The following is a 21,338-nucleotide window of genomic DNA, read 5'->3' as shown; positions in this document are numbered from 1 at the left end:
ATATATATATATATATATTGAATGCTTGGGTCCTTGAAAAATGACTAATGAGGTTGATTTTAATGTAATATTTTCTTGGCCTTATATGACCAATGAGGCTAACCTCCATTTCAAGGACGAAATTGTTTATGATGCGATAGCAATGCCTTCATTCAGACGAAAAAGTAATTAATCTGATAATAGATGTATGACCCGTGTTTTTCTGTCTAAACGAACGTGCGTAATTGTTATAAACTCTACTGTATAGTCATTCATTGGTATTTTACTTGACGGTTACAACTATATTATGTGGTTTCCATAAAACGTTGTATTGATTTGATTGATTTTAATTCTTAACAACTTGCATAATTATGTTTCATATTTAAATCTAGAAGCATCTATGTTTTGCAAATCTATAGCTTTCTTTCAAATGGAGTTGTTGACTGGGGGAGTAATATACAATGTCATTATTAGTTACTTTACCATGAAGCCCATGGTGGTAGGCCATCAATAATAATGTTATATGCACCTGCTAAGGACCTTTCAACATGTTGACATATTTCAATTATTGATAATATATTGATGGTGTTCAATAATTTTGAAACATGCCTGATGCCTCTCTCTATATGTATACTTGTGGCTCCTTTAGCAAACAAAAATAACAAAAATACTTGATTCTCAGAAGGGTAGAGGATATGAATCATTTTAATCTCTTCCACATCAACACCATATCAACCATCGATCAAATATTTTTACCATTGGTCAACTACCTTTCTTATTCCTTCCATCTTAGCAAAATGTACAAATACTAAAGCAAAAACTTGTTATTTTGGAATTACCAAAATAGGCCTATAATGAATTTATGATTATGATAGTGAAAAACGTCAAAAATCTAATAAGTTAATAGTAACAAAAATCTATGGTCGGAGTCGGACTGGATCTGTGTGGTGTGGGCCGGAAAGTTAAAAAAGAACCCGACCTGGTTTTTTATTTATTTATTTATTTATTTTTTGAAACTGAGTTGCGAACGTATTTTTATCTTGTAGCTTCAAATCAGGTCAGAGGGGGGTACGATGATTCTGTAGCTTCAGAAGTTTGCCGCCAATTTGATCAACACATTGTAAGCTCGTTCACGCACTCTCCCACCTGATTTCGTACAACTGATTATCGCTTCCAGATGATCGTAGTGATCAATGATATCATATGGTATTCAGATGCTAAAATCGGACCTAAAATTGATTCACGAAATACATTTGGGTTTGAAATTATAATCGCATTTAGTTTGTGCCTTTTATTATTTTAAAATTGCATAATGAAATTTTGTCTCCGGAATTCTGACATATCAATCGCATGAATTCTGTTGAATATGTAATGCATTCCGTTATATATTAAACTCTTGATTTGTGGAATGTAAGCTAGTAGTTTTCTTAGTACAAATCAATATTAGTGCCCTAGTTAACTTTAAAACGGATTAGAGCGATTCTGTTAGTTGAAAGTTATTGATATTCACAATTTCACATGAAACTCAAAGATTAAGCAATTTGGCAAGCAAAAGTCATGACTTAGGAGAGGTTAATGTTTTTGTTGTGCTTTTTGCAAAGCGTATCTCATTTTGTTGTTTGTAGTTTATTGCCATAACAAATCATGTTACAAAATTTACTTTAACAGTTTTAGTATTTTAGTGGATGTGGAATGTTTTTGTTAAAGGCTGATGATTGTAATGGAAATGTAACACCCAAATTTCAAAGCAACTTAGTAACTCAAAATCAACTTTAAAGACCATTAATTCTACTTCATGTTGTCACATAACTCATAACTGATATTAGACTACTATGTTATCACATAACATATGCCTCCTGTTGAAGTTTTGAGCTTAAAATAGGCTAACATTTTGGAACTTAGAAATTGAAAATACTGTTTTAGATGTTGGAAAAAGATCTTATATCGTACTATAGAACAGTAGTTCACATGAACAATAATAAATGTTCTATTTGTGGTCCTTCCAAGGTGATGAGATTAGATATGGCATGCTATTTTCGTATCTCCTTATCTTGATTAGACATATTGGTCTTGAATATATGGTGTATTCAATGTTTAGAAGATTCCTGAAAGCTTGAGGTCCTTGAGAAATGACTAATGAGGTTGATTAATGTAATCTTTTTTTGGCCTTATATGATCAAGGAGGCTAACCTCCATTTCAGGGACGAAATCGTTTCTGATTTGATACTTCAATGCCTTCCTTCATACAAACAGGTAACCTGATAGATGTATGAGTCGTGTTTTTCTTTTGAAAGTAATGTGCATAATTGTTAAAAACTCTATCATATAGTCATTGTTTAGTATCGTATGGTCTATATCATTTCCTTGATAATCACAATCATATCAATGTGATTTCTTGAAAACATTGCATTGATTTGATCTATTTTCTTGAAAACTTGCACAATGCTTCATATTTTAAAGCTAGAAACCTAGAAACATCTATGTTTTGCAACATTAATTTAGTAATTTACCTATAGCTTTCTTTCCAATGTAGTTGTTGAGTAGGGGAGTATTATACAATGTCATTATAAACACTTTTTACCATGAAGCCCATGATGGTAGGCCATCACTCATAATGTTATATGCATCTACCAACTACTAAGGACCTTTCAACATGTTGACAAATCTCAATTATTGATAATAGTGATGGAGCTCAATAATTTTGAAACATGCCTCTATATATCTACTCTTGTGATTCCTTTTGCAAATGTGAATTCTTCTTTGTAGCTCCCTTCGCAAGAAAATTTTGCCAGATAGTTGGATGTAATATTCCATATCAGTTTGTATTTTGCTAGCCTTTTTCCATTATTGGGTTGGGTTGGGTGGGTGGGTAATGAGCCAAAATGGGTAAAATTTTAGGATGGTTCATGATATGTTGGGTCGACCCGCCAACACCTTTTTGGGTCTTTTTAGTTGGAAGTTGTAAAAGTTAATGTATTGAACATGAGGGGTAATCACTAAGATGACAAAATGGAGGTTTTAGAACACAAAATGGCCATATTTTGGGAAACTATCACAAAATAATCACCTATTTGGTAAAATGGATTTTATGAAATTACTTTGATTTGTAAAATTACTTTATGAATGGTCCCCACTACAAAAATGTTCATTTGCTATTTATTTTGCAAAACAATAGGTGTTTTGAAAAATACGAATAATTTCAGAAAATTTTATTGTGAAATTGCTCATATTTTTTTTTTTTTTTTTTTTTTCATATTTTCTTAAAATATTAATAATTGCGTAATATAATTGGATTTTTTTTGTTGAAAATGTACAGAAAAGTAATTAGATAATTTTGCAAAACCCATTCTGATAAACGGGTGGTTATTTTCTGTTAGTCTCCCAAACAAATGATCATATGCTTTTCTAACACCTCCCATTTTTGTCACTTTAGTGATTACCTCTAATTATGATTACAGTAACTATTATGAACATAAGCATCCAACTTCTATAACAAAACAATGTTGGATGTTGTAAACTTTACAACATCCAACATTCTTTTGTTATAGAAGTTGGATGCTTATGTTAATAATAGTTACTGTATGAGTTATAACATCTGTGTTGTGATAGTAAAATCACATTAGAAGCTAAATGTTAACAATTATTCCCACCATGCTCTTATAACAATCCAAAATAGATAGATGATTAAAAGTAAGTATGAAGATTTGGTTAAGAGAGGAAGCAAATATTTATCTTCTTTATTAGAGCTTTCTTTATTGATACATACATATAGACACAATGATAATAAGTAAAGATGCATCTGTTATATATATCTATATCATGAACACATATACAATACAAATGTGATATACAGAAAGTATTAAATACATGTAGCTAAACCCTGTAAAAAAGTAGGGCATGCAGTATGCACTAGACATTATTAACTGTCAAATTTCTTTCTTGAATCTAGCTTGAAGCCCATGTTCTGGAATTGGAAATGGACTATACTGTATAAAGTTTGTTGAACCCACCAATTCCCACCTGTTATTTAACAACAAAAAAAAAATCAACATGGTCAAATTACCGAAATACCCTCCATAATTATTTAACATATTAACATCATATATAATATATATACCTACCTATACTTTGTAAGCATGTGGTGAAGTAAAACAAGCATCTCAACTTTTGCAAGTTCATTTCCTGGACATGCATGTATTCCATTGCCAAATGGCATGTATGTATTAGGTTTTGGAGGATTCTGCAAAAATGGAAATAAAGAGATTAAATAAAACTCTTAAAAATCATTATCAACTTTTGTGTAAATGGTTTAATCAACAGGGACTGAAACTGTAACTTTGGGCAGGTGTTGCGTTCCATACCTCAAATCTAAAGGGATCAAAGATTCCAGGATCCGTGAAAAATTCAGGATTGTGATGAATGTTCCGGAACAACGGCATCACTTTCCAACCTTTTGGGATAAGATATCCTGTTTGTTTATTTACAAATTACAATTATAATTACATCATCACACATTAATTAATTAATTAATTAAAATCACTTACTAAATATGTCTAAATCTTTTAAATTAATCTTTCTTTTACTCACCTTCGTATTCAACATCAACTGTCGCCTCCCTGAAAGTAAAAGATATAATACTTGCCTTCCTCAGAGTCTCTAGTATTACCTGAAATTGATTATCATTAATTAAAGATTTAACTTATATACTACACCAAAAAGATTAAAATGACAAGAATCCAAGGTTTATAACTCCATACTCTATATGTTAGAGGCATTTGTCTTGTCTTTGACCAAGTCAACCCCTGTTCCTCTCCATTTTCAGATTCACATAGTGCCTTCTGCTCTGCCTGCCATTATGTATTCCACCAGTAGAAATTCTTCAGTAAGTTCATTCTCATTCTATAAAACAGATTTACATATATATATATATATGTTAAAATTATTGAAAAAGTACATTGCTATAATCAGATTAATCTCACCTTAACAAAATCTAGAAGTTTTGGATCATCATGAAGATATTTGAGTATCCATGTTAGGACACTAGCTGTTGTATCTTGAGCTGCAAAAAGTACCCCGATAATATTATCCGCTATTTGTTCATCACTTAATGTATTTCCCATTTCGTCCCTGAAGTTCAAGAGTTGTCCCAAGAGATTGCTTGCTAACCATTTCTTCTCCTTCCTTTCTTGGACAATCTCACCAATAATCCGATTCAGTCTTCTTCTTGCCTTCACATTTTCACATCAATCAATCAATAATTTATATAATAAATGAAAAACCATACAATATTTTTAAAAAAAAATCTTATTTACCTTTAAAGCTTTATGATATGCGGTTCCTGGAAGGCTTGTTGGGAAACAATTGTAACCTTTTTCTAATATGCTATAATTCTCCTTCAACTCTTGTGTATATTTCTTCTCCAACTGACCAAAGATTGACAAAACTCCTACCTCAAAAGCAAACTGTAGAGAATATATATATAAAATTATAAATACTTATATATATTTGTAATTAAAAATGATATACTCATATATATACGTACCTTTTTCATCTGGAGGAAGGTGTTAATGACTTGACCGTTTGACCATGATTGAAGGCTAGAAATGGCGATATTTTCAATATCCTTGATCAACTTTCTAGATGCTTCTGGAGAAAATGAGGTTTGAACTAGCTTTCTCATGCGAGCATGATAATTCCCTTGATGAAAAAACAGGGCTGAAGGTCCGATTAAGTTTTCTTTACTTTTTGGGTATGTGGGTTTGAATAAGTGAGGGTGAGTCACTAGCACAAAACGAGCTGCTTCAGGGCTTGCTAGCATGACACAAGGGTACCCAAGTATTCTGGTTTTGAATATATCTCCATACCTGATCATGGGAAATCAAACAACATTAATTAATATATATATATTTATTTCTGCATGGGTACGTGTGATATATATTTATGCATGTGATATGTGATATATGATATATGATATACGAACCTTTTCTGCTTTGAGGCGAAAAAAATATTGGGGTCTTGTGAATACATTTGGAGAGTTTCACCAATGCAAGGCCACCCCATTGAACCTGGAGGAAGCCTGGCTGTTTGTTTGTGCCTCCTTTTTTCTTTCTTGAATAAACAGTATGATAAAAGAGAAGCTAGAAACATAATTAAATAAAAAATAGTAGTGAAAAGCTTCATTAATATTTAATACACCTCTCTCTCACTCTCTGATTTTGTTTGGTTTTATTGGGCTAATGAAGGGAGAATATCGGATGTAGGATGCTTGGTGTTGCTGGAGAAGAAGAGCCTTTTAGTGGGAGGCCAAAAGGGTGATGGGGTTTATATAGAGACAGATCAACCAGAAAGAGGTAAATTCCAGATATATTTTACGTATTTTCCATGCCAATCGTTTCTTTAATTTCCAAACTATATATATATATATATATATATATATATATATATATATATATATATATATATATATATATATATATATATATATATATACGGACCCAATAGTAAGGTCAACTACCCTCTCTAAATTCAAATTATTTTTTAGTTCAAAATCCATATTGACTTTTTGTCTTTTCCTCAAAAGTATATAGTATATACCGTTAGTGTATAAAAATCGGCAACTCCACACGACCTTTCATTCAAAAATTATTTTCTCTCGTCCACATGTGTAATCATTAACAACAACCTGATTTCAGTTTTATAGGACGTCCTTCACAACCCAGCCTTTTATTCAACAAATTCTTATCAACAATTAATCTTTATACTATTTAAGATAATAACAAATATATTGAAACTATTTCATTTCAAAACAAACTAATTAAACCGCCCACACACACAGTTGACTTCAATGATTTTTTAAACCATAAAATCAAGAAACCAATGTTGGCCTAGAGAAAAAATGATTAAGGGCCAAAAGAAGGATTGTATATTTAGATGTTGAACGCACTTGCATCAGATTATAAAAAAAAGTGTTTTGAAAAAAAAAAGTTTAGATCATATTTTTTATGGAAAAAAAACTAAATATACCAAAATTTATAATTTTTTGTCTTTTATAAAAACATCCATATTGACATATAAGGTTTTTTTTTTTTTTTTTTTTTTTTTTTTTTTTTTTTGTGAATCTAAATTGTATATAATTCAGTTTTTAGTATTTGGACTGTGAATCTGAGTTGTTATTTCAAAACTTTGATCATTCATAAAATAATTTAGTGAGATTTACGAATGAACCACTTGCATCCACATCCAAATTTGAATAAATATGTGTATTTACATATGAATCGAAGTATATTTAATTGTAATTTTATGCTATTTCAACGTTTTGATTATTTATAAACTAGCTTTGCTAGATTCGCAAGTGAATTTATCACAAATTCACATGTAAATTTACTATAATCCACATATCAATATCAGATGACCAGATTCACAGATTCACATTGTAGTTGCCAAACACTTTAATTATACACATTTGGGATTCACACTTTGCATTTGAACTAGTTGTAAGGTTTTTTTATTTTTTATTTATTTTTAATTCAATATGGATGCCTATTTATAGAAAATTAAAAATTATGAATTTTCATATGTTATTTTTTTTTTCCGATAAAAATTAATTATAAAAACTAAAAAACAAGAAATAAGTTTTTTTTATAATTGTATGGCAACGTATGCATGCACGTCCACTATTTGTAATAGAATTATGGACGAAATTGGTTCATTCCTTTATAGTTAAAAGTGTTATTAATTGATTTGTTACACAAACTATTTGTGAGACCTGTGTATTATACGGATTTATTAAAAAAATATCAAGATGTAAACATTTAACATTTTTAAAATAAATTTAGAAAAAAGTACAAACGAATTTGGGAATAATTAAGTAATTTAATATATATTAATAAAAAACTATTGAAATATTTTAAATAACTGTGTTAATTATGACGTTGTAAATAGTAACCATTATTTAAAGTAAACTTTCAAAATAAATGTTAATCATGAATTTTCAAAGACTTTTTTAATACAACATTATACGTCTTATTGTTAAGTTTACCGTTATTGTCTAAAGACCTTTTTTATTGAAGAAATGTTTTTTTTTTAATTCTTAATAAACTCTATATTAGTAGTGTTATGTGTCAATTTAAAATTTTTTATCTTATAAGATATTTAAGAAAAACCGTCTCTATTACTTAAATAATTTACATATATAGCCCTTCAAGAATGTATATATGTATACTTATAACAACTTAACTATACATGTGTATAGCTTATCCTTATGCCACGTATAATATCTCCAAATTTCGATGTATACATATGAACATTTATTTTGAAATATGTTATCAAGTCTCTCTTTTTTTCAATTTAGAAAAAAAACGGTATAGTGAGTGTGTACAGAGACATAATTTTAGGAAGTAAATTATGAAAGATATGTTTTTTTAGAAAGTCTTAATAAACTTTATATCAATACTCTTAGGTGTCATTTAAAAAAAATCTTATAAAATATTTTAAAAAAATAATGGTATCTTGGCTATGTTTATTGCCAAAAATGTAGTGATTATATTATGGAAAGAAAGTTAATTTTAGAAAGAATTAATAAATTTATATTAGTATTAGTTGCCATTTTTTAAAAACTGAAAAACACCATATAATGACAAGTGTAATATAAGTAAATCAAAATTACAAGAAAATGTCATATATCAAAATGGAGGAGAAGATGAATGTGGTAAAAAGATCTTTATTTATTAGGTTACTAGTTGTGAGACTCATGTATTACATGTGTTAATTAAAAAATATATATATAAAAGTTAAAATATTTGAAAATTTTGAATTTATAAGAAAATAAGAAAAATAATGAATTATTATAATGAAAATGTTTTTTATCTTTTAAATTTAAACAAATAATTTAAATAAATAAACAATATAAACTAATGAGCTTTAATTTTGGGAATTTTGAAATTAAAAAGTAAGTTGATTAATAAAATTGATATCCATTTATTACCACAGTTATTGCAATTATTACGTTAAAATATTATATGGAATTTGATAAAATAAAAAACATATAAAATGGCATATGGAAAAAAAATTAATTCAAAATAACCACAAAATGACATTTGACAAATTGAATGAGAGTGTGACAAATGACAAAAAAAACCTTCATTTATTAGAGTGTGTGTGTGTGTATATATATATATATATATATATATATATATATATATATATATATATATATATATATATATATATATACACTAGGTGTGAGACCTATGTAATTAATATCACATAAGACAATCCCAATTGAACCAAATCATTATGCCAAGACTGCAACGCATGCATTTGTGTCTAAAATTTTTCCTAAGACCCCCCCCTCCTCAATTGTAAATACTTACAATCCTCATAAACACTCGTCAGTTCTTTTGAACAACGCTCATTTTATGCATCCCTCTGAATCCATCCGCATAAAACTTCCTAACCTCAAGGTATTTTTGGTCCAACAACCCAAGCATACATAATCTAGAAAATTACAACTTTTCGATACTACAATAGACCTCTTTGGAATTCTTCATGTCTTTGATAATTTGATCTTGATTTCCTTGAATTCATCACCTTTTCGTTTGATTTTTGGTATCTTCAAATTTTTTGAATTTCTTCAGAACTTTGATTTTTTGATCTTCACTTTGATTGTTCCAAAATTTTTGCAACTTTTCTTGTAATTTTCTCTCTCTTTTTTTACATGTATCTTACTTTTTTTTTTTCACTCAAAACCTATATGCTTAAGTAGGAGGGCTCAATTTCAACCTTTATTGGTTAAATATATTAGTTTTCTTGGATATATTTCAAGTATACTATGCTAAACATATTGCGATCTTCAAACTAAGCGAGGTTGTGTTTTTGTCCCATGATTTAACTAGAATAAAGGGGGCCACAAATGCACTATAACGTGTAGAGGCTCAACTAAACATTTTGGTTCTTCATAAAATCTTCAAACCTAATACTAGCTTGAACCCTAATTGCTTTATCAAAATTTTCTAAACTAGCCCTAGCAATTTTAATGCAAAAATTTCAAAATTTTAAAAATTTAACTAAAATAACCAACCCATACCCCACACTTAATTTATGCAATGTCCTCATTGCATGTTATGCATGATAAAGAACATAAAATAAAAAGAGAATTAGAACAAACTCCCCTGGGATAGTAGTGCGAAGTTGATATTCTGTCTTTAAGCTCCATCTTCAATTGACTTTAGACATGAGAACAACTCATCCATGTCTTGGGTGTCAAAATCTCGTGTGGTACAACTCCAATTATAAGAGAAAAAACTCTTGGAAATGCTGTGAAAATGATATCCAAAGAAAAGAACCAATGCCCGTATCAAATGTGGTCAAATTGTGAACTTCAAAATAGAATTAACGAGTGACTCGTCGAGTAGATATACTGACTCGCCGAGTTGTAGCGTGACTGACAAAAAAGTCGCAAAATTTCACATGGACTCGTCGAGTCCATAAGATGCACTCGACGAGTAGACCGCTGTGTGGAGAAATTTGTATTCTGCCCAGGTCCGTTTCTGATGTATGGGGGTAATATAAACTAATACTTTACCTCATTTTTCTTCAGTCAATAAATACTCTATAACTTGACTCAAAACTTCGTTTTCTCTCTTGCCTAGACTCGACTTCTTACTTGGTTAGCCTTGACTCTATACCCTCACATGCAATCCTAAGCCTCAAACTGAAAAGATCAAAGCAACCACAAGTGATAGAAAACAAAAACATCCTAAATAATCCCAGCTACCATAAGTTCAAAATAAAACAATCAAAACAAACAAAAATAAAAAGTATCTTTAACCAAACATATAAAAATAAAATTAAATCAAGCAAAACGAAAAATAAAAAGAAAAGCAAACTCTAATGACGGGTTGCCTCTCGCAAGCGCTTCTTTTTGTGCGAGTCTTGAGCTGGACTCCTAACTTAATAAACTTCCAATAAACTCAATGTCAATCCATCCGCTGCATTAAATATTTTCTTTAGACCAATTTGTAAAATATGGCTATTTGCTTCAAAAATTGGCCAAACGAGCTTGAATTCATGTGACCCAAGAATCTTGACAAGGGTGGGAACCTGTCGGGTACTAATCAGAAATGGATCGCGCTTCAGAACTTTCTCCAAAGTTGGAATCGTCACCCCATGCAAACTCTAATGACGGGTTGCCTCTCGCAAGCGCTTCTTTTTGTGCGAGTCTTGAGCTGGACTCCTAACTTAATAAACTTCCAATAAACTCAATGTCAATCCATCTGTTGCATTAAATATTTTCTTTAGACCAATTTGTAAAATTTGGCTATTTGCTTCAAAAATTGGCCAAACGAGCTTGAATTCATGTGACCCAAGAATCTTGACAAGGGTGGGAACCTGTCGTGTACTAATCAGAAATGGATCGCGCTTCAGAACTTTCTCCAAAGTTGGAATCGTCACCCCATGCTTTGAAACACAAACTGGAAATACAGGGGGCCATGTCGTGGTAATGGTCAAACTACAGCTTGGTTCCTACAATTCAACTTGTTCTTGTTCTTCGTCTGACCCTTCTACCAGCAACTTTTCCAGCTCCTCTAAATCCCTTTTTGGATTAAATTCTTCATCTTGTAACTTTAGCTCTTGTGACTCAGATTGTTCTTGTTCATTAGGCAAGATGTTATCTAACCATCTTCCAAATTTCTTCAAATCATCATCTGAGTCATACTCCTCATCTTCTTGCTCAATTTCCTGTACTACTTCCTCGAGACAAACATCAAAAGCATCGAGATTTGGAAAATACATAATAAATAAAAATAAAAAGTAAACTATATAAAAAAATAATCAACAAATAAAATAAAAAATGATAACAATTAGCAAATAAAATTAACTATTTAGAACCGTTCCCGGCAACGGCGCCAAAAACTTGATATGTGTGAAATGCACTAGTTTTAATCCTACTGACTTAGACACAGAAACAAACACACGAAAGACAGTGTACCTATCGATTAGCAACTTAGTTCAGGTAAGTAGGGAATCGAACACAGGGAACGGTAAACAAGGAGTAAATTACACGAATGGTCCCTATGGTTTAGGGTAATTTGCGCATTTGGTCCCTAACATTTTTTTTAAACTCGGAAGGTCCCTACTTTTTGTTTTTGTTACACGTTTGGTCCCTTTCTTAACGAAACAACCTATTTTGCCCTTATTTTTTAATTTATTTAAATAAACACACTACCAACCTCATCCTCCACACCTTACTTTACCTACCCCACCATTTTTTTCCTATTTTAATAATAGTCTTTTTAGGTAAGATGAGGACCAAGTGCGTAACAAAAACAAACAGTAGGGACCAATGGCGTAACAAAAACAATAGGAACTTTCCGAGTTAAAAAAATAAGTTAGGGACCAAATGTGCAAATTATCTCAAACCCTAAGGACCATTCGTGTAATTTACTTTAAAACAAGTAAAAATAAAGGGTTTTCTCTAGTTTTGCAAGACTAGAAACTTAAGTATTTAACTAATACTCAACTAAGCAACTAACAGCTAAACAAACGAAAATCAACTAAATTTAATAATGGAGAAGACTTTTGTTTAGGTTTTCAATCATTTATTCATATGATTGATTTTATGACAAGTGTAATGGATTAATTAGCATTGGCTACCGATTAGTGTGATTAGGTTCACGTTCGCTATTACTAATCTTTTGAAAACAAATCAATTTAAGCAGTAATCAAATGATTAAACTAATAGATTTTCTAGTTTATTGATTCGGGTTAAATAAGACTTGTAGTAGCTAATCAAATTGCTAATTCAATTAACCTCTTGTTGATGGTTCGTCTCACAAGCTCACACATTAATTTACCTATTTTCTAATTAACCCTAGTTTCACGTTCGCTATTCCTAGGCATATAACAATGTTTTCACACAAATCATATGAGATTAGCAATCAAGAGATGTTCATGCAACTTAATATGTTGGTTAATTAACAGAAAATAATTGTAATTAACACATAAGGTTCTTTAACAAGCTTAACAAAACAAAATCACCAAATTAAATTAATCTAATCATAAAATCAAACCATATTCATGAAGTTGTTTATCCTAAACAGAAGTTATGAGTTTTTGGCTCATAATTAAAGTAGAAAACAACTCAAACGAAATCAATTGATGCAAACATAATTTAAACAAAAGATTAAGTAAAGAGTACACTTGAATTGCCTTGATCTCCCCAAAATCGAATGATTAGACTTGATCTTCGAGTTCTAGAGCTCCAGCAGTAGTTTGAATCGTAAATTATCCTTCAAGGGTTCCCAAGAGAGGTCCCAAATTCGTGAATTAAATCCCTTTATATAGTTTCTGAAAACAAGGGCTACTCGTCGAGTCTATATACCGACTCGGCGAGTCCACCACTTAAAATCCGTATACGATAAGAACTCTTATTTGTTCGTGAATCTTCGAGCCTACTCGGCGAGTAGGCACCCAACTCGCCGAGTTCTTCAAGGTTTTTCTTTCTTCAATTCCCGAGCTTCCTATAACTTTTTCTGCTTCCTTTCGATTCCGAGCTCATCTTTTAGACTACAAATACATTTTAAACATATTTAAATACATTTTGTTCATAATTTGCAATAAAATAGCCAAAAAGTATTAAGATTTAACACAAAATATACGACTAATTATGCACATATCAGTAATACACGAGTTTTTTTTTTTTTTTTTTTTTTTTTTTTTTTTTTTTAATTAATATATTTTGTTAAGCATTACATGTTTTTCAATTAGAAATTTTGATTTGAATTTAAATTGAATTTAATATATTAATTGACAAATTACGTGAAAATTTATGGAGACATTTCAGTTTTCTTTATTTTCTTTATTATATTTTTAGATTAGATTTTTTGATAATTTAATAACAAAGCCAAAAAAAACCACAAATTGCCAAGTGGATTTAAATGAAATTGAAAATTAAAAAAATGTCATATTGCATATTAAATTAGGTGATGACATGTGGCAAAAAAATCTTCATTTATTAGACACTAGGTGTGAATCCTGTGTATTACACGGGTTGATTAAAAAATATATATCAAAGTTTAAATATTAAGAATTTTTTAAAATAAAATTTCAAAATAAATAGATATATTCTAATGAATAAATAGAATCACTATTAATAAGATCATTCATAATATCAATGATTGTTTTGTCATATTCATTAAATTTTTTATCATATTTAATGTATTTTAATATATCATATATATTTTTTTAAGACTCCTTGCATTTATTATCACATTAAATATATTTAATATTTTACATATATAAATTTAGTATTATGTGTCATATTAATTGATTTAATTAAAAAACCACAAAATGACATGTGGATTTAAATTTAATCAAAAAATTTATAAAATTACGTGTGGCAAATTTAATGAGAAGATGACATTTGGTAAAATGATCTTCATTTATTAGGATAGATTAGTATATAAAAAAAAGTTAAATATAAATGTCAAAATATTTGAAAACTTTGAATTTATAAAAAAATAAGAAAAATAATGAATTGTTATAATTGAAATGTTTTCTATCTTTTAAATTTAAATAAATAAATAAAAGAAACTAATAAGTTTTAATTTTTAAATTTTAAATTTAAACAAATAATTTAAGTAAATAAACAAAAGAAACTAATAAGCTTTAATTTGAAATCTTGAAAATAAAGGGTAAGTTTATTATTAAAATTGATATTCATTTATTACAACATTTATTGTAATTATTACATTAAAATATTATATGCAATTTAATAAAACAGAAAAACTCAAAAAATAACATATTGAAAATATATTAATTCAAAATATCCAAAAAATGACATTGGATAAATTGATTGACAGTATGACATGTAGCAAAAAAAAAAAACTTTTATTTATTAGAGAGTATATATATATAAAGTTTAATTTATAATCAGATAATTTTTCAAAAATATATATTCAACTACCAAAGAATGGGTGCCACGGCAACCTACCGAATATATATTTTTTGAACTTTCCTTTTTTGTGTATTACTGATTTTGAACTAGTTTATAGTGCTAATCAACCATAAACATAGTCGTAATATGTTTATATATGTGAATGTAGCTATCAATTCTTTTTTTTCTATTTTTGCAATAAGCAAGCTATATTAAACTTGAAATCCAGTCTGTTTTATCAATGATTATTCATGTGAAAGGAAAATAAAAAATTGCAGTAGGTACTAGGTAGCGAAGTGAGTATGGGTTTCCTTTTGAACATGCATGCTGATCTAGAAGTCCCACTGGTCCCGATTACTTTCTGAATTGGGACGTTACTCATAAAATAAATTTAATGGTGAAAACAAATACCAATTCACAAACTTCTTAATTAATTAATTGGGTATATATCTTTGTTTTCATTCTTCCATTCCGTACAACAGATTCAGGTGCAAGAAATATCATCCACCACCTGAGTTCAGACAATTAGTTCTATAAATAAATAACTATGAATGATGCTCATCGTATAGTTATATTAAAGATAGATCCTCTAAGTAAGAAAAGATGATTAATATTTTGGCAAGTACTATTCCAAAAGAGAAGAGTTTTACTTTTATATATATGCATGCTAAAGGTCCAATGCCCTTATCTTCTACATGCATTATTGATTGCTTCTTTAATGAGCTCTATTCCGTAACAGTTGCCTCCTATAGCATGTAAAACGACTAGAGCATCTAAGTTGGCCTCAAATAAGCAAAAAACATCAATAAATTCTTGGAAACAAAAACTGAGAATACAATAGGAGAGAAGAGTTGTGTGGTTTGAAAACCATTCGCATTTACTACCGCATGGTATTGAAGGTAGCTGTAGGCCCCCCTAGGAATAATTGTTTTAACTTTTAAGCTCAAATTCTTGATTTTTCTCCCAAAAAGTTCATCGACTAGAAAGATTTTAATTTGCACATGTATTTGCTCACATCAAAATTAATTTGGTTCTATCATATATCAACCGACTTTTGAGTAATCAAAAAAATTTCAGCCGACCATGATAATTTCATAAATCATAATATCCATACATGTCGTCAGTGTGACATCATGAATATGAATGAGACATCAGGAGGATTCAGGACCACTTTCGCATTTACTGCCCACCCAAAATTGCGCCTTTTTCTAACTTGTTCCACACCATGAATCATCATCATCATCATGGTCATAGATTCCATATCATCACCATAGAAATTGCATGCTTTTGATTCATTTTATTCAACATTAAATATGCCCTTTATGTTTGAGTGCCCTATAGAATGTGTATGGAGAATGTCGATTTTACTCACTAGCAGTAACTATCAACACTTCTAGTGGTCCAATGTTGGTTTTTACAATACGTTTTATTTATTTGTTACAATCACAATAAGAAGGTTATTTAGAATACGCGCTCTTAAAATATATGTTCTTGAATTTTTTAAAGCATATGTATTCATATTATTATTTTTTTTAAAAAGACGACCGTATTTTGGTTTTGGTTAGATTTTGTTGTCCTAAATGGAATTGTCGGTTTTCTAACAGGATTTGGTACTTTATCTTTGTACCAAACCTTATCTTTGGTGTATAACGGAAATATGATCCTTTTTTATTGAGAAATTAAATATTCTTCTATTTTTTCTTTTTCTTTTTATCCATATGAAATGATGCTAATTGTTATATTTAAAATAATAATAATAATAAGATACTTGTTATAATATCAAATGGTTAGGAAGATAAATAAGAAGAAAAATTGAAAGGTATTTAATTTCTCTTTTTTGCTATATAGGTTTATTTTCATATGATATTAAGTTTTATTTTAGCTGACAAAAGAAAATTACAAATTCAATTCACATTAAAAAAAAATACAAAAGTGAAGAGGGACAAACTACAAAGTACAAAGTGATCAAAATACTTCGAACTTTCAAAAATAGGTTGGGTTGGATTTGGTTCAACCTTTTTTTTTAATTGGGTTCAAAATATCGATTCAACCTTACATTTTTATTTATCTAATCTTTTAGATAAATAAGTTTTTATTAGATTGATATGTGTAGGTATTTTTCAATCCAAACTGTTAAGTAAATTAGTTAACGCTGAATTAATTAATTTAAAATAAAATAAAAATTATCTAAACATACACCCTTTTGGTATGAAAAAAACATAATCTCAATTCATAAATACAAATAAATTGTTCATGTAACCATTCAAAATGTTTATTTAGGAAGTATTTTGCAGAATAACAAGCGTTGTCGGCGCAAAAAAACAGAAAAAAAAAAAAATTACGATTGCATTTTTTTTTAAAGCCAAACTGCAAAAAAAAAAAAAATCATATTACCATAAAAATTTGATTTTGACAACGAGTTATTTTTTCTCTCAATTATATCACTATATTTACGGTCTTGTTGCAACATCAACCAAATGATCGGTTCTCCATGTTCTACCGGTAACCACTTTTTCCGAATTACAATAAAGTCACTAAGTTTATCAAAATTTTGGTTTTGACATCTAGTTTCAAATTGCAAGAAAGTCCCTATATTACTACAAAATTATGATTTTGACACTGAGTTTTTTTTTTTTTTCAAATAGTCATTACATTTATAATTTTGTTTGCAGTATCAACCAATCAGAAGATGTTATTGTGGTTTAAAAGCTCGATTTGTACAAAAAAGAAATAGTCGGTCCAATGATTCGAACTCACTTACAGGTGAGTGAAAAGAGCATAGTCACCCTTTCACGATATGTCATTATGGTTTAAAAGCTCGCTTTGTACATCAAGTAAATAAAGATCCCTATAAGATCAATTTAGTAGTTCAAACTAACTAAGCATCTCCTGTAACGACATTATAAGGATCTTTATTTACTTATTGTACAAATCGAACTTGTAAACCCTAATAATATCTCCTGAAAAGGTGAGTATGCCTTTTTCACTAACTTTTAAGTGAGTTTGAACCACTAGATTGACTTTCATATGTCAGTTGTGAAGAAATACTCTGAAAAAACTAAACATTAAACATTATAATAAAAAGTATCTCCTAAAAGGGTAGGTACTCTTTTTTCATTGACTTTTATGTAATTTTGAACCACTGGATGACCTAAAAAGATATGTGAAATCAAGTTCGATGCAAACCTTATATTTGAAACTCAATCTTACCACATAAAATTTTACGTGGCTTCCACATCACAATATTGTCAAACCATTTATTTATTATCCAACTACATTTATGGTAACCGGTTAATTGGTTTAGAAGCGAGTTTGTATGAATCATCATTAATTTGTTGTGTAGATAAATCGAGGTTGTAGGTGTATTCATTTGCTTGTTGTACAAATCGAGTTTTTTAAACTACAGTAACATCTCCTAAAAGGGAAACTATTCCTTTTTCGCTGACTTGTAAATGAGTTTGAACTAAGGATGAGATTTAAAACAGGAAAATTGGATCAGAACCGGAATCGGATCGAGACAAGAACCGTTGGAACTAGAATATATAGAACCGGGTTTGGGTTCTTCGGGTCTGGTCAAAACGGGTCTAAGAATCAGAACAAGTGTTAGGAACCAGAACCACTTTTTGGGGCCGGAACCGGTTTTTGTGAAACGTTTAAAACATGCATATCTCATTTGTTTCAAGTTGGATTAACATATGGTTTTTTCTAACGTGTAATTAAGAGTTTATACATGATTTTAGACTATTAATTTGTCATTTTTAGTTTTATATTAATTGACTTACAGTCCCTCAAAGTCGAGATATCAAATCTGAAAGTTTTTAGTTTTTCGGTTTTTTTGTATTCTGTGAAAGTTTTAAAACATGCATATCTAATTCGTTTAAGGTCGAATTGACATGTGGTTTTTCCAATTTGTAGTTTAGAGTTTGTATATGACTTTTTAGACTATAATTTTGTTATTTTTTGTTTAATATTCAATGACTTACAGTCCCCGAAGTCGGGATATCAAAGCTGAAAATTTTCAACTTCTCAACTATTTGTTTTTGTACTTTGAATTATGTGAAAACATTAATACATGCATATTTCATTCGTTTAAAGTTAGATTGACATGCGGGTTTTTTCAGAGTGTAGTTTAAAGTTTGTGCATGATTTTAGACTATAATTTTGTCAATTTTGGTTTCATATTCAATAACTTACAGTCTCTCAAAGTCGAGATATCAATATGAAATTTTTTAAAGTTCAACCCACTAAGTTGTAAGAAATTACCAAAAAATTCCCTTTTTTTCGGGCTTTCCGTTTCTAAGCCCACTTTATCCGGTTCCAACCTATCCACTTTGATGTTTCCGGGTTTTTTGGTTTTAGACCCACTTTACCCGGTATTGTACTCGGAAGCGAACCAGAATCGGTTCCTATATATTGGTCTGGTTTTCGGTTCTACAATAACATCTCCTGAATCGGTCAATTGGTTGACATTGCAATAAAATTATAAATGTAATGAAATAATTATGAAAAAAAACTCGGTGTTAAAATTGAATTTTGTGTTAATATAATGATTTTTTTGCAATTTTAAATTCGATGTCAAAATCGAAATTTTGGTAAACTTAGTGACTTTATTGCTATTCGGGAAAAGTGGTTACCGGAAAAACATTAATAATTAGTCATTTTTTTTATATTACAACAAAATTGTAAATACAGTGACATAATTAAAAAAAATCCAGTATCAAAATCGAAATTTGATGACAATATAATGATTTTCTTGCAATTTAGTCTTTTTTTAAAACATAAATAATAATAATACAACATTATAATTAATAAATTAATACTGATAATATGAAATAAAATATATATTAAAGTTAAATGGTTTGACGGGTTGAAAACATGTTGATAATTTTTATTTAATCCAACCTACTTAATTAAATGGGTAAGACATATTGACCCATTTAATTTAAATAAGCTAAAAATCTCAACCGAAGTTGTTAATTTTGAATTGAGTTCAGATTGAATCATCGATCAATTTTGCCACTCTATTTTCACTTTTGGCCTCAGGAAATGGGAATACTGCTATTTGTGGACTTCTTAATTTCTCTCCTATATGGTTAAAATGTAAATCTTTAAGGAAAAAGTGTTTCTGTATAGATATATGTTTTTATTAATAATAAAGAAAAAGTATATGGATTTAATATTAACTTCAGTGGAGTTTAGACTTTTATTTGGATTATAATCAAGTCATGTTCAATTTGAAACTGACAAATATCAATATTGTACTTCATGTAATGATAACTTAATCCTTTTCTACAAACTTATTTCAAGAACATGACACATGAATATATCAGTATATTCACCGATAGATTTATGAATATACTGCCTAAATCAGTTCGACGCATATGTATTTGTCAAGTTCTTGAAAGTTGAAACTACGTGTAAGATATTTGCACAAAAATTTGTAATCTTTCCTAAATAAGTAAAAGTATTTCTGTGGTAATCATCAATAACGTTAGGTCTTACGTTAATTGATGTTGTAGTGAATCAAATTGACTAATAATGCATTGATTGATATCCAACTAGGTTGTTTCTTTTCTTTTTCTTTTTCTTTCTCCCCATCAAATAAAGTATTTAATTAGTAACGAGTAATGACTTTTATTTGGATAAAGTGGTTTAAAAGTATAGTAAGTTTTTTTCCCCGAGAGAATAAAATGTAAAAAATGACATTAAATGATATTTTACCTTACATTTCAAAAAATAAATTTCCTAATATTTATTAATTTTAATATAAAAGTAGTTGAGTGGAACAAAGAAAGAATAACAAATATATAAAAGGTTAATGTCCTATTACATTAAGTTAGATTTGAACTCAGGAAGCTATTATCTTCTAAATAAATAAATAAAAACAGTCATGTATAATTATTTAGGAGGTGTTTAGGATTGTTTTTTAAAACAATTTATTGATTTATTGCTTTTTTGCTAAGCCAATAAATCAAACAAATGTTTGGCAAACTTAGGTCAGCTGGTATGGGCACCACGACCATGGTCGTGGTTTCCTTCCACCTCAGGAAGTAACGCCACAAAAAACCACCACATCTAGTGTTTGTATACTACCTAATGAAGAAGAGAAAAAAAAATATGAGAGATAATAAGAAGCTGCAGGAGAGAAGAAGAATGACAAATGGTTGTTGTCAAATGTGGTGGTGACCACAATCTACCACACCACGAAGCACATGGGATGGTGTGCAACGGTCGTGGTGGTCAGCCACTAGGGGTGGCAAATCGGGTCATTGTGTCATGTTTTTGTCTAACACGACACGACATGACAATATTTTATGTGATACGAACACAACACGATACGATGTCATGTTTTTTTTAAATAACACGAAAACGAACCCAATAAAAAAACGACAAACATGATACGACACGACAAAGATAACATAAT

General features: G+C 29.4%; 1 protein-coding gene and 1 long non-coding RNA gene across 4 annotated transcripts; one reads left to right on the top strand and one right to left on the bottom strand.

Annotated features, from left to right (window-relative positions):
* The first annotated feature begins 649 nt into the window (after positions 1–649).
* Positions 650–18,740, top strand: LOC145054083 (uncharacterized). 3 transcript variants are annotated; one of them, XR_013684698.1, is made up of 5 exons: positions 650–778; positions 1,026–1,099; positions 2,161–2,232; positions 6,240–6,329; positions 18,400–18,740. It is a non-coding gene; the product is annotated as an uncharacterized LOC145054083 (long non-coding RNA). The 3 variants fall into 3 exon arrangements; XR_013684699.1 differs by lacking the exons at positions 650–778; positions 18,400–18,740 and adding an exon at positions 17,587–18,183 and having other exon boundaries at positions 809–1,099; XR_013684697.1 differs by lacking the exon at positions 650–778 and having other exon boundaries at positions 813–1,099.
* CYP707A4 (cytochrome P450, family 707, subfamily A, polypeptide 4) lies at positions 3,761–6,283 on the bottom strand. Its single transcript, XM_079002211.1, has 9 exons — positions 5,960–6,283; positions 5,522–5,843; positions 5,292–5,441; positions 4,959–5,207; positions 4,737–4,826; positions 4,567–4,645; positions 4,341–4,447; positions 4,101–4,219; positions 3,761–3,999 (listed from the first exon to the last, which is right to left on the bottom strand). Exons 1-9 carry the CDS (start codon positions 6,157–6,159, stop codon positions 3,906–3,908), a joined length of 1,410 nt encoding a protein of 469 aa, XP_078858337.1. The 5' UTR covers positions 6,160–6,283; the 3' UTR covers positions 3,761–3,905.
* Positions 18,741–21,338: the final 2,598 nt, after the last annotated feature.

This window comes from Lactuca serriola, chromosome 5 (genome assembly GCF_051521515.1).
Source record: "Lactuca serriola cultivar US96UC23 chromosome 5, Lser_US96UC23_V15, whole genome shotgun sequence".
Classification (NCBI taxonomy): Eukaryota; Viridiplantae; Streptophyta; class Magnoliopsida; order Asterales; family Asteraceae; genus Lactuca; species Lactuca serriola.
Note: the sequence above shows the minus strand (reverse complement) of the source record. Positions and strands in the feature narration are given on the sequence as shown.

Excerpts from the sequence above, each read along its gene's own strand:
- CYP707A4 (XM_079002211.1), bottom strand. The coding sequence starts at position 6,159 with ATGAAGCTTTTCACTACTATTTTTTATTTAATTATGTTTCTAGCTTCT. Across the intron at positions 5,442-5,521 it reads CCTTCCTCCAGATGAAAAAG|TTTGCTTTTGAGGTAGGAGT; the intron begins GTACGTATATAT and ends TATTCTCTACAG. Across the intron at positions 4,000-4,100 it reads CACATGCTTACAAAGTATAG|GTGGGAATTGGTGGGTTCAA; the intron begins GTAGGTATATAT and ends GTTAAATAACAG.